Source organism: Danio rerio, chromosome 6 (genome assembly GCF_049306965.1).
Source record: "Danio rerio strain Tuebingen ecotype United States chromosome 6, GRCz12tu, whole genome shotgun sequence".
NCBI classification, from domain to species: domain Eukaryota; kingdom Metazoa; phylum Chordata; class Actinopteri; order Cypriniformes; family Danionidae; genus Danio; species Danio rerio.
This window is the reverse complement of record NC_133181.1, coordinates 33,112,402-33,127,413: the sequence shown is the minus strand read 5'-3', so window position 1 is coordinate 33,127,413 and position 15,012 is coordinate 33,112,402. Positions and strand designations below refer to the sequence as shown.

Genomic DNA, 15,012 nt, shown 5'->3' with positions numbered 1-15,012 from the left:
TTACTGTGTACTTATGCTTTGATTAAATACATGTAACTACATCTGTAACTAACTTTTGTAATTACATTTGTAAATACACCATCCCTTACACCTTAACCCAGCCTTAAACCTACCCATGCCACCAAACCTGTCCATAACCCAACCGCTATCCCAACTCAAAAGCACCACAAGTGTTCTCAAATACATTATAAACACAGTAGGTACATTGTATTTATTTTTTGATGTAAGTACACAGTAGTTAAGGACACTTAATATAAAGTGAGACCCATTAATGCACTATAGGGTATATGCACATCTACTGTTTCTTCCCATACCAGTCAACTTCCGGTGAACATTTAATGTAACTTTTTTCCCTTTTACATGGTTCCTTCTACAGCATCGATGTTGTAATATAATTTAAATACAATCAGTTAAATAGACAACATCGTTCATTTAGTTGCTCAGGCATAAAACGAGATAAAAAGCCATGTACTGTACATGTTTACGCCTGTCAGGATCAGCAGATGAGTGCAGAAACTCCATTGAAAATACTTGGGTAAAATAAATGTTCATATTTTAAAGACATGGCATGAAATGTTTTTATTATATTCAGTGCTTTGTGTAGACCCTCCTCTGAGACCCACTTTATATTGTACAGTATATCAATCAGGCAGTGAAGATCATTGACTTTTTAAAGAAAACAGACCTTAAACACGTTGACTTTGTAACGGCATACAGTTCACTGGAAGCATTTGACCTGCATGATTCTGTATAGGGATGTATGTACTAGGGATGCTGGCCGATCTCATGAACCGATCACAAATGTCTGTGTTAGTTGGAGATGAGCAAAATATTTGAATGACCTTGCATGTATTTAGGCCTTTTTACATATAAGTTCTGTATTTTTGACACTTGCGAAATTTCATTGTTAGTCTTATAATTATAATTACTTGTAATAAATACTTAAAATAGCTATGAGACATGTTTAAGAGATAATGTGCAGCATCCTTTATTTTTTCACTTGGGTAGGGAGAGATCTTCATTTAAGTATTATACTTGAAGGTAAATCAAAATCCACTCTCTGTATTGGCCGATCACCAGGACAAGGAATCAGTATTTGTTATCAGCTGCAAAAATCCTAATTGGAGCATCCCTATATGCCCTATTTTAGGGCATTCTACTTAATATTGTACTTCTGGAAAGCAGCTTAGCCAGTCAAAATAGAAGACCAAATGTAACTATAATGATAAAAATTACTTTTTCTTGTTGTTATGGGCGTTATGGTGGCACAGTGGGTAGCACAATCGCCTCACAGCAAGAAGGTTGCTGGTTTGAGCCCCGGCTGAGTCAGTTGGCATTATTTTGTGGAGTTTGCATTTTCTCCCAGTGTTGACGTGGGTTTTCTCTGGGTGCTCCGGTTTCTCCCACAGTCCAAAGACATGTGGTACAGGTGAATTGATTAAGCTAAATTGGCCAGTGTATGTGTGTGAATGCAAGAGTGTATGGGTGTTTCTCAGTGTTGGGTTGCAGCTGGACGGGCATCTGCTGTGTAAAACATATGCTGGATAAGTTAGAGGTTCATTCCACTGTGGTGACTCCTGATTAATAAGGGACTACGCCAAAAAGAAAAAGAATGAATGTTGTTATTATTAAGACAAAATCATAAAATGCTAAATCAAATGTACTTTTTTTTTGGCCCATATTGTACTCGTGTGTTCATCTCTCAGCCAGATTTATCAAAGTCTCTTGATCCTTTGATGTGGGACAGGCAAAATAAAATAAAAATGTTCTAAATAAAAGTTCTTCAAAGACTGTGTGTGATGGCACTTGTGTCCAGTGCCAGTGTGTCTGAAAGGGCCCGTCCACAATCCCTTACATTCAATTAGCCAGAAACAAGTGTGCTTTGTGCAGCCTGTGCTAATCAGCAGCCCATTGCCTTCCAGTTCACAGTCAACACACTGCAGATACAAATGCTAAAGCCCTCACGCCTTTCATGTTCATGACCTGAATATCAAACATAAAAAAAGATGAACCAACAAGTTCACTGAAGCTTTCAAATGTATTTTTAGTGTTTGAGGAGTTGATTAGTATGATATCAGACTAGAGCTGCATGATAGTGGAAAAATCCGATATTGCATTTTTTTTCTGTGATATGAATATTGTGATATGAATACACTTTCACCAGATGGTTTAAATAGCACTATTTGATGGTTTTCAGATGAGTGTAACAGTGGTCAGGTATTGAATAACCACAATGCAAAAAGATGCTTTACTTACCTTGTTTTGTCTTATGTCCAGTCCAAATATCAAAAAATTCTAAGAGCAAGTAAAAATATTGTTTTGTTTTCACCATCAGACAAAATAATTCAAAATTAAGAGTTTTTCCTTTAAACAAGCTAAATTATCTGCCAGTAGGATTAGTGAAATAATCTTGTTTTCACTTTGAAATTATGAAGAAATTTGAAGTAGAAACAAGACAAAAATTCTAAATAAGCATAAATCATATAAATTTAGAATTTTTTTAACCAAGTTTTGTTTTCCTTTGGTGTGACTCTCCTATTTATTAAAAACGTCCAATAAGTCAAATATTATTCTTTATTTTAAATTAAATAAATTGTACTATACACAGTTTTGTACCTAGGTAAAAAAAACGATCCTTATATGGTATAGAAATGACCTCTTAAAGCCTGATTTATACTTCTGCGTCAAACACCGGCGTATGCTACGGCGCTGACGCATAGCCCTTCGCCGTGGCCATCGCCGTCACTGACGTGCACCTCTCAAAAAATGTAACTACACGTCGCAACGACGCGTAGCATAAGCTCTGTGATTGGTCGGCTTGGTAGCGCTGACGAGTCTGGGCGGGACCGAGAGGCGCGCGAATGGCGCGACGCCGCGCGAGCGATTGTTTACAAGTGTGGAGTCCCGTGAAGGAGCTCCGGATGGAAAGTTTTGTTTTGTGTTTACCTCATAGTTAAAGTTGTTGCACGTCCGCCGGTTCCTGCCTCAAAATGAGCGAGTTTGAGCCACTTGTACATCCCGGAAGTGTTCAGGAAATGCAAAAAAGTAGCGAAGAAACTTGACACAGAGGAACATTTACACCTCACTGCCAGCTAGCGTTTTAATTATGATACTGTTCTGTACCTTTTATGGTACAATTAAAACGGAGGTACACTGTTCTCATAAAAAAGCTCCATAAGTGTAGGACAACTCAATAGGCATTGTATACTAAACATTTAAGACATTTTAATAAACATTTGGTAAGCATTTTTTGATAAATACAGTTTCATTATTAATATCCTCTCTGTTACAATCCTTGATGGCAATTTGTCTAGGGTATTAAAAGGAGTAACATAAAGATGACCAAAGTATAAACTGATGTTGAAAAATGGCAAAAGAAAACACCAAACAACAAATTAGCACCGCAAAAGATTTATTGCTCCCACATTATTTACAATATTTACAAACCATAAGATAAATTTGAAAAGAACCAAGACAAATAGGAGAGGGAACTGAAGTTTGCGCATGGAAATCAAAGAAATAAATATAACAAAAACATTCCCTTAATCTCCTCCCCAATCCACTAAATAAGAATAACAATATGAAAAGAAAAGTCTTCAGCGCAAAGCGCCCTGAACTTACTCTAACTAATAAACAAAAATACAAAATTAGCGCACTTCGCTAACTAGTGTGTCTATACATCAATAATCCTGCGTGCAAATATGTATGTCACGTGACTTACTATGTTGTTCCAGATCTCCCTTGTCAAGTCACAGAAGGTTTTGAATGGAGCATTAGCGGGCTATAGATGTAGCAACACACGTCAGAACTCTCAAACAAATCTCACTCAAAGTCATCAGTTACTCACTCAAAGTCAACATCAATAGATCTCAATCAAAGCACACATCAGTAACAGCGACAACGCACACGGACACCACCAAACAGACAACACGCCAAAACAACAACAGCTGATCTCTCCCCGTTGCCGCTTCCGTTTTTAAAGGGCTCTGCAACGAACGCGATTGGCAGAGAGAGAAGTCATCGTCACATGGTTGATTAGGATTGGCAGTCCTGTCAGCCAATAGTGCTCCAAAGTAGGCGGTACCTGAGAAAATGACAGGGCCGGTACAGAGAGAGAGAGAGAGAGAGAGAGAGAGAGAGAGAGAGAGAAAGAGACAGAAAGAACATACACGCAGCAAAACTGTGCGGTTTGTAACACTCCCCCACTTAAGAATAAACTCTTTTTCAAAACAAAAAAAAAAAAAGTTTATACTCGTGACAGTGCATCGGCTAGAATATTCTCAACTCCCTTCTTGTGCCTAATATCCAGGTTGTAACTTTGCAAGAAGAGTGACCACCGTGTCAATCTCTGATTGTGATTATACAACTTTGAAAGAAATGTCAGTGGACTATGATCCGTAAAAACGATCAAAGGTTGTACACTACATCCAACATATACTTCAAAGTGTTGCAATGCAAAAATTAAAGCAAGTGTCTCCTTTTCAATCACAGAATAGTTTAACTGATTCTTGTTAAACTTCCTCGAAAAATAACTCACCGGGTGAGCTATACCCTGCTCATCATCTTGCAGTAACACAGCACCAGCGCCAACATTACTTGCATCAACCTCAAGTTTGAATGGACGATTTAAATCAGGGGCTGCAAGAACTGGTGAACTACTCAACAGTGTTTTCACACTTTCAAATGCATATTGGCATTTTTCATCCCACACAAACGATTTAGAAGGGCTTAAGAGTGAAGTTAATGGACTAACCACAGACGAGAAATTTCTACAGAAGCTGCGATAATAACCAGCGATTCCGAGAAATCTTCGGAGTTCACGCCGTGTCGTAGGAACTGGGAACTCAGATATAGCCTCAACTTTCGCTTCCACAGGTCGAACTTGACCATGTCCCACTTCTTTTCCCAAATAAGTCACCTTCGCCTGACCAAACTCACATTTTGCTAAGTTAAGGGTCAATGAAGCACTTGCAAAACGTTGAAATACATCACGTAATGACTTCAAATGTTCACTCCAATCTCTGGAATAAACAACAACATCATCCAAATAAGCGCTACAATTAGGAATACCAGCTAAAACAGTGTTTACTAACCTCTGAAAGGTAGCAGGTGCGTTTCGGAGTCCGAACGCCATGGCCGTATATTGTGCAAACGCATCTGGAGTGATAAAAGCAGCAATATCATATGCTCTAGACGAAAGTGGTATTTGCCAATAACCTTTCAGCATGTCTAATTTACTCACAAAGTTGGCATATCCTACATTGTCAACACAATCCTCCATTCTAGGAAGTGGATAGTTGTCAGGAACCGTTAGTGCATTCACTTTTCTAAAATCTGTGCAGAATCTAAAAGAACCATCAGATTTTGGCAGTAAAATACATGGAGAACTCCATGGACTAGAACTAGGCTTAGCAAGACCATTATCCAGCAAATAGTCAACCTCTTGTTGCATAACTGAACGTTTTACAGAATTTACTCTGTAAGCGTGCTGTCGGACTGGACGAGCATCTTTGACATCAATGTCATGTTGAATGACATTTGTGAGTGTTGGCACATCATTAAACAGACACTTAAATTCAGAAATTAATGTCACAAGATCGCGTTTCTGATCAACAGTCAAGTTTTTAAAATGTGAATCAAGATCTTTTAAAATCTCAGAATTAGACAAACTCACGGTAGTCTGAGAAATACTTGGAAACATAAGCCCATCTTCATCAGCATCAACAGGATTTTCTGTCACAGCAACAACAGAAATAACAGCATTATCCGTCATTTTCTCAGCATCATCCTGTGCCCTCGAATGATAAAGTTTAAGCATATTCACATGACAAGTGCGGGTTTTTCGTCTTCGGTCGGGTGTACAGATCACATAATTAGTCTCGCTCAATTTTTCTTTCACTTCGTACGGTCCGAAAAATTTAGCTGACAGTGAAGAACCAGGTATAGGCATAAAAACAAGAACTGCGTCACCAGGCTTAAAAGAACGCGCAACTGCCTTTTTGTCAAATGTTCGTTTCATTTCTTTTTGCGCACGGGCAAGTGAATCTCTAGCAATTGAACAAGCGGTCTGCAACCTTGCTCGAAACTTCGTTACGTACTCTAAAACATTCGTTTTTGAATTGTCAGTTTCCAGAATTTGATCTTTCAGAACCTTCAAAGGTCCGCGCAATTGGTATCCATAGACCAACTCAGCTGGGCTAAAGCCGAGTGACTCCTGAACACTCTCTCTAATCGCGAACATCAGCATTGGAATACCTTCATCCCACTCATTACCAGTCTGCATGCAATATTTCCTCAACATCGACTTCAAAGTTTGGTGAAAACGCTCCAGAGCTCCTTGGCTTTCTGGATGGTAAGCGCTGGAGGTGCGATGTGTGATTCCTAAATTTTGCATGACCTGTTTGAACAGCTTGGACATAAAATTAGTGCCCTGATCACTTTGCACTATTTTAGGCAAACCAAAAGTCGAGAAAAACTTAACTAATGCCTTAACAACAACAGGTGCAGTGACTTTTCTCAAAGGAATTGCTTCAGGAAATCGAGTGGCTAAACACATCACTGTGAGCAGAAATTGATTACCACTTTTGGACTTTTTAAACGGACCTACACAGTCAATAAGGACATGTTCGAATGGATCGCCAAGAACAGGTATGGGTTTTAACGGTGCTGGTGGAACAACCTGATTTGGTTTTCCCGCAATTTGACAAACATGGCAAGAACGGCAATAACGAGTTACATCACTTTTTAATCCAGGCCAGAAAAAGTGTTTTAAAATCCGATTGTAAGTTTTCCTTACACCCAGATGACCCGAAAGTGGATGATCATGTGCCAAGCATAACACATGTGGGCGATATGGGGCAGGAACAACAATCTGATAAAAAGCATCCAATTCTGCCTTGTCAGGTGACGAACACCACTTACGCATTAACAAGTTGTTGTCTAAAATGTAAGCGCTTTGTTTTGTCTTAGCCAAATCATGTGAAATTGCAGCATTAAAAGGTGTAGTCAATGTTTTGTCTTCTTTCTGTGCAGTGATCAATTTTTCTCGTGTGATCTTTAAAAGCAATGAATTAGTGTCAGTTACATCGTGCAAAATCCTCACCTTTTCTGGTTTCTTTTTCTCAAAGTTCAAATTTTCCTCTCCGTTTACAACAGAGGGAAAGAAAGAGTCATTCAATTCAATCTCTTTACGCGACTGCGCACGAGTGACAGCGCACACAGGAAAAACATGAGGATAGGCTTCACCCACCTCATCAGACGTGCATTCTGTCGGTTCATCCAGAACTTCTAATAACGGCAAGACTTTTCCTCCGGCTAAATCATTGCCCAGGATAAAATCTACCCCTTTCATAGGCAGTGAAGAACAAACTGCAACACGGACAAATCCAGAACATAGATCACTTTTTAAATGCAGATTATGCAAAGGTCTCTTTACACATCCCATTTCAATACCTTGCACAACTACACTAGAATGACATGATGTCTCATCAGAATATTTGATCGCACTTTCAACAATAAAACTTTGCATCGAGCCTGTATCACGAAGCATTGTGATTTCCTTTTGATCCTCATCACGACCAGTCAGAGAAATTAACCCCTTAAGAATAAAAGGACGGAACGTCTCCTCTACCTTATCTTTTGAGATTTCAGCCACACTCTGATTAAAAGTCTTTACAAAACCTACAGGTTTAGCTTGTGATTGTTGTTTTCGTTTAAGTCGGGGGCAGTCAACTATTACATGACCTTTTACATGGCAATAGTAACAGTTACGTTCATCGCCAACTCTTGGTGCATTATTTTTCGAGCGCACAAACTGTGTGTTAGATAAAATTGGAACGGCAGGTGCGTTCTCCACACGTGAGTGAACAAATACGTTCTTGTGAGTTAAAATGAATTCATCAGAGAGAACAGCGGCATGTGACAATGAATTTACCTTTTGTTCGTTAAGATAAACTACCACTCTCTCAGGCAAACAATTCTTGAACTCCTCTAAAAGAACAAGCTCACGCAGTGATTTAAAATCTGCCACATCACTAGCTACACACCATTTATCAAAAAGCGTGCCCTTTTCTCTAGCAAACTCCACAAAAGTTTGATTAGAAGTTTTCCTATGCGTCCTAAACTTCTGTCTATAAGCTTCAGGAACTAATTCGTATGCACGAAGTATTGCTGATTTAACTGAATCATACTTTAAACTCTCTTCAAGTGATAAAGTAGAATAAACTTCCAAAGCTTTGCCTACAAGTTTACATTGCAGTAACAAAGACCAGAACTCAGGTGGCCAGTGCAATGAAGTCGCAATGCGTTCAAACGCATTAAAATAAGAATCAACTTCAGATTCTCTGAATTGTGGAACAAGCGCAATGTGCTTACTCACGTCAAAACTTGAAGTGGATGAAGTCGACACCGGAGATACATTTGAAGAAGAAGAGGAAGAAGCTGGAACTGGCTTAATAGCCTCCGCAGCCTTCTTTGAAGCGTCCAACTCGAGCTGGCGCAGTCTCACCTTCGTATCAGCCTCGATTTCGAGTCTGCGTATCTGCAAACGCAAGTCAATTTCAGCCCGACGGGTGTGCTCTTGCGCATCATAATAAAGACGTGCCATGCGAACTTTCAGTCGCGCATCATCTCGTGAACCTATGGAGAATGGGGAGAACGGTTCAAACGGTGGCAAACCAACATTAGTATCAACAGCGGCCTCCACCCCTGCTTCTGCATCTGTACTGCCACTACACACGTTCTGATCTCCCATATCTAAAGAAGTCACCACCTCATCACCAAGGCTTGCATGATCAGCCGTCTCATCCATTTCAATATTTGGCGTGATAAGAACATTAAGCTCAACCAACTGCTCTGTTAACTTTTGCTTAATTTCAGCTTTACGATCCTGTCTGTTAACTACCAGTTTAAAATGATCAGCAATCAAAAACAAGTCTTGTTTCCGACAAACGTCAAGCAGCTCCAATGAAGGACTCTTAACAAATTCCTCTAAACTGAACATTTTAAATTAAAGTGTCACATGCTCAAGAGGTGCTGCCAACTGCTACTTCTGCAACTTACCTAAATGTCAACTACTATACAGCAATTTCTGTTGCCATCAACACAGCTTTTCTTTGGTCATTTTTCTCAAAGATTACCATCTGATAAATTTAAGAAATTTCAAAAATTACTTTTTAAAATTATTTTCTTGATGAATTCAATTTATTCCAGATGATTTATTTTATCTTACCTTAATTGATCTTATTTAATGTCTCAGATAAATATCCTGGATGAGGCCCCATTTCATGTTACAATCCTTGATGGCAATTTGTCTAGGGTATTAAAAGGAGTAACATAAAGATGACCAAAGTATAAACTGATGTTGAAAAATGGCAAAAGAAAACACCAAACAACAAATTAGCACCGCAAAAGATTTATTGCTCCCACATTATTTACAATATTTACAAACCATAAGATAAATTTGAAAAGAACCAAGACAAATAGGAGAGGGAACTGAAGTTTGCGCATGGAAATCAAAGAAATAAATATAACAAAAACATTCCCTTAATCTCCTCCCCAATCCACTAAATAAGAAAATAACAATATGAAAAGAAAAGTCTTCAGCGCAAAGCGCCCTGAACTTACTCTAACTAATAAACAAAAATACAAAATTAGCGCACTTCGCTAACTAGTGTGTCTATACATCAATAATCCTGCGTGCAAATATGTATGTCACGTGACTTACTATGTTGTTCCAGATCTCCCTTGTCAAGTCACAGAAGGTTTTGAATGGAGCATTAGCGGGCTATAGATGTAGCAACACACGTCAGAACTCTCAAACAAATCTCACTCAAAGTCATCAGTTACTCACTCAAAGTCAACATCAATAGATCTCAATCAAAGCACACATCAGTAACAGCGACAACGCACACGGACACCACCAAACAGACAACACGCCAAAACAACAACAGCTGATCTCTCCCCGTTGCCGCTTCCGTTTTTAAAGGGCTCTGCAACGAACGCGATTGGCAGAGAGAGAAGTCATCGTCACATGGTTGATTAGGATTGGCAGTCCTGTCAGCCAATAGTGCTCCAAAGTAGGCGGTACCTGAGAAAATGACAGGGCCGGTACAGAGAGAGAGAGAGAGAGAGAGAGAGAGAGAGAGAGAGAGAGAGAAAGAGACAGAAAGAACATACACGCAGCAAAACTGTGCGGTTTGTAACACTCTCCCTTTGGCATTTTCTTTCTACTACACACGTGAGCAGGCAAAAGTCCTGCTTATGCAGACAATTTAGTGTGGTGAAACTAACCAAGCATTGTGCATATCTCGTTACAATACTTTTGCATAATTATATTTCTATTTTAAAATTAAGTAAATTAAATAAACTTTTACGTGATTACAAATGTATTTTGTTAAAATTGGAGATAAAATAAGTATAAAATATTGTACATGGGAGAATGTATTTCTGTAAAAAAAATTTTGTTTGTATGAAATGTCTCGCAAAAAATAGATCTTTTGATTTATGTCAAAGGTGCATTTACACAGAAAGAAACTTAAAAAAAATTGTTTTTTTTTAAATATATCTGATATTTACTGACGCATTTTTGATATATTGTAGCAAAATGCCTTTAAATGGTATATTGTAGTATATTGTATCTGCAAAAACCAAAGGTTCATTTTATTTCCCCAAAATCTTGTCCTTCAAAGATACAAACTACAATGGTACTCATTTGTTCCTTTTTCTTAAGGTACAATTCTGTTCCATAAAAAGGAACTGCCCCAGTGACAAGGGTTTGTGACTTCTTTGGTACAACATTGTATTATTTTTTTCTGAGTGTGAATGAAGTGTCCAACAATGCAGATAATTTGCACTCAGGCTATGTATTAAAAGCATTTTTTTCTCATTTTTGCTGTCACACCATAGAACATATTTTTGGTACAAGAGTAAAACCGTAAGAGTTTTTTCTTGTGAAAAAAACAGACGTACATTAATAGTACATTAAAAGGATAATTTTAAGTCACTTTCTCTTTGCACACCAGCTTGTGTATGCTGTAAATTGAAAGCAGGTGTAGAGCAGTGGACATACAGTAGAGCAGGTCTGCATTTGTGAAGTATTCCAGTCACAGAGACAGTATGTGGGAGGGAAAAGCAGTCTCTTGTGTTTATTGGTCCCTTCTTGACCACGGATGCTGAAAAAATGAAGCAACAAGCAGCAGCAGACCTCAGGAGTCAAAGGCCAAAATTTAAGCCACTCACTCCCACTGAGAGCAAAGCATTGAGGAGGAAGTTCTTAGACAGAAAGAGAGAAAAATAGCTCTATCTATTAAACAGTAGCGCTCGTTTTCAACCACAATTTAAACTACACAATTTAAAACTACAAAAGTTTAAAGTTGAGCCCACATAAAAAAATATTATAGTAATTTATAGTAACTATGTTAGTGTTTTTTAACCATACAAGTGTATTACACAGTATAAATGGTAGTATTTACAGCTGTTAATGAATGCAACAGCATACTGTAGTATTAATTATAGTGAATTGATATATACTGTAGCATACCCTAGTTTTTACTACAGTTTAGCATTTACAGTTACAGCATTACAGTACAGCAGTACTGAGTATACAGTTGAAGTCAGAATTATTAGCTCCCTTTTGAACTTTTTAAAAATTATTTCCCAAATGATGTATAACAGAGCAAGGAAATTTTCACTGTATGTCTGATAATATTGTTTTCTTCTGGAGAAAGTCTGATTTATTTTATTTTGGCTAGAGTAAAAGCATTTTTTTTTTATTTATTTTTTTTTTCCATTGTAGGTCAAAATTATTAGTCCCTTTAAGCAATATATTTTTTTGGTAGTCTACAGAACAAACCATCATTATACAATAACTTGCCATCGTAGCATCATAGCAAAGATAAAAAAAAAAACTGTTATGTTTGGAAATGTGTTGAAAAAAATTTCTCTCAGAAAATGGGGAAATAAAATAAATAAATGGGGGGCTAATAATTCTGACTTCAACTGTATGTGTATATATATAAATATATTTAGTGTCAAACCAATGACAATATACAGCCATATCGCACTGCTATGAGTGTGATATAAAGTTTATACAACAGTTCAACAACATTATCCTGTATATAAAAAATAAAATCAAGCACAGACAGTCTAAAAATCTTTGTGTATGAGGAACTACTTTCTTCTGCCATTCATTCACATCTGCAGCTGACGTCACAGAAACCGTATAATTTTAACATAATTTTAGAGCTAGTATTTGAATGATTCTCAAGCGAAATGTCTAAAGTGATGACAAAACAGGTAATTTTGCAGACATTTTAAGATTATAAGGCTGAACAGCATGAAATGCCATCAGTATATAGAGATTTCCCAGTATTTCCAACGCAATCTCACGGCAATTCCTAACTTTTTGATGTAGTGGCTAACTTGTATTAATTCATACAATTTAGTACGTTTTTCACATCACCCAATGACGATTGTTGTTCGGGGTGGGGTTGGGTGCATGCCCCATTTTTTCAAAATCTTACATTTTCGTACGACTGAACTCGTACGAATTCGTATGAATTAGCCACTAAACTGAGAAAACGTAAAATACATTTCCTTGTGAGATCCGGCTGGTATTTCTCTGTTGCATCCAGAAGAAGCCAAAACAGTGTGTGACGCAGTGGCGCAGTAGTGCTGTCGCCTCACAGAAAGAAGGTTACTGTTGTGTTTGCGATAGGAAAAAACGCTACATACACTAAACTTTTCTTTCTTTTTACTGAACTAGTCTGCAATAACGAAAACAGAAGACTCATTAGAAACAGATGGCCAACCAAAAATTAACTCAGGGTTATACAAAGAGTGGCCAACACAAAATACAAACATTCCTGATACGCGAGTCCCATCTCACACTCAATACACTACAATTATATGGTATAAATACAGCACTACAACATACAAGAGAGACCGACTTAGAATGTCACTCACCAGTTTAATAATGATTTGATGAGCTTTAGTTAAAAATTACTCAGAGTTTTTCTCTTCTAAGGGCTTATCATGTCTCTGTCGCCATCTTTTGGATGGACAATGTCAACCGTCTTTGCTCTGCTCAGTATGACAGGCTGATGGATGCAGGCACGCTGTATCTCCGAATATATAAATATTTAAAATAGGCATTGTCCTTATAAATAAAGTGATAAGTTGCAGTCTAAACAATTACAAACTCACTTGAAGAAGCCTCAAAAGTACATTTGTTGTCAAACAGCTGCATCATTTGTCAAACTGTAGTGAGTTTATTGATTTGCTGTCACACTATGTGGGAGTAATACAAAAGGGTGAGAAGGCTGTATGAGTGCTGTTTTATAGAAATATTGCACAACTATCAGCCAATCAGATATTGAGACCAGACATGTTATAGTACTAAGTATTAAAGAACAAAACCGAGTATAGTAACTAAAAACTACATTTGCATGTTAGTTAATAATTGTATTTACTACTTGTATTATTAATAACTTAAATGAATATGAAACTGAATACATGTGCAAAGTAAATAAACAGATTCAATGTGAGAAAAAAACAGCACATTTTCTGCATGTGCAGATTCCATGTGGACCTAAATTGGTTTACATTAATATAGTTACCACAGCAACTGTAGAATTACCACAGCAGATTAGTTATATTAATCAGAAACACTACAGCAGGTACTTTACATTATTGTAGTATTTAATTCACGTGGGAGTTTATTAACAGGGTTTTACAGCTTTTAATTTATTATAACTTGCAAAACACTGACAAATTTTACCCTGAAGGTTTCTGCCTAACCTTGTCCGATAAATCGGATAATGGTGTTTATTTTCATGCTGATTATGAAATCAAAGAACTATTTCCTGGGAGGTGAGGTGCCTGTTAGAAAAATGTTTATGTAGAAAGAGATAGTGGCTTTTCTCCAGATAAGCCGAGTTTCTTTGGCCTTTTCATTCCTGTACGACTTCGGGAGAGGCACTATAGGGAACGATTTAAAGCCAAATAAATAACACTGGGGTGTCGGTTAGTAGCCAAACAGGATCTTTTCCCCCTAGCAGTATAACCTAGTGTACAGAGACTGTATTCAAATGAACTAAATATAACTAGTTTGTTCAATATACAAATATTTTGCTCATTTAAAATATTTCTCTGAATAAATTAAAGGGTCAGTTCATTCAAAACTGAAAATCATGTCATCATTTTCTCACCCTCTAATTATTCTAAACCTCTGAGTGTCTTTCTTCTGTTGAATACATTTATTCATACATTCATTTTCTTTTCGGCTTAGTTCCTTTATTAATCAGGGGTCGCCACAGCAGAATGAACCGCCAACTTATCCAGCAGCGGATGACTGGCAAACACCCATACACTCTTGCATTCACTCACATACGCTACGGCCAATTTAGCTTATTCAATTCACCTGTACCGCAAGTCTTTGGACTGGAATTTTCTGTAGCAGAAGTAGTTGGTGTAGTACTTGTAATCATTATTGTTGCTGTCAGTCGTTATTACTGTTGTCCTTTCTTTTTTTTTTATTATTACTATCATTAAATTATCATTGTTGTCACTCCTTACCACTGACTGATTTTTCATCTATCTATTTTATTTATATCTATGCTATTTGTTTCATTTAATGACTGTTATGCATGTTGTATATGTGTATATATATATATATTTTTTTTTTTTTCCCATAGGTATGTACTCTGACTATCCACTTAGTTACCTTTACATGTAGCGCGCACACACACACACACACACACACACACACACACACACACACACACACACACACACACACACACACACACACACACACAAACACACACACACACAAACACACACACACACACACACACACACACACACACACACACACACACACACACACACATTGTGTTTTCATGTTTTTGTTTTCTTTGTATGCGATCCCATTTTGTGTACTACTTGCATATTCTAATAATAAAAAAATAGCTTATTCAATTTACCTTTACCGCATATCTTTGGACTCTGGGG

The 15,012-nt window shown here is 37.5% G+C and overlaps 1 protein-coding gene across 1 annotated transcript; it reads right to left on the bottom strand.

Annotated features, from left to right (window-relative positions):
• Positions 1 to 3,395: 3,395 nt before the first annotated feature.
• On the bottom strand, positions 3,396 to 8,637 carry LOC141386298 (uncharacterized). Its single transcript, XM_073954260.1, has 2 exons — positions 8,378 to 8,637; positions 3,396 to 7,368 (listed from the first exon to the last, which is right to left on the bottom strand). Exon 2 carries the CDS (start codon positions 7,349 to 7,351, stop codon positions 4,247 to 4,249), a length of 3,105 nt encoding a protein of 1,034 aa, XP_073810361.1. The 5' UTR covers positions 7,352 to 7,368; positions 8,378 to 8,637; the 3' UTR covers positions 3,396 to 4,246.
• Between the last annotated feature and the right edge of the window lie 6,375 nt (positions 8,638 to 15,012).

What these genes read in the sequence shown, in the direction of transcription:
- LOC141386298 (XM_073954260.1), bottom strand. Translation starts at nt 7,351, where the DNA reads ATGAAAGGGGTAGATTTTATCCTGGGCAATGATTTAGCCGGAGGAAAA.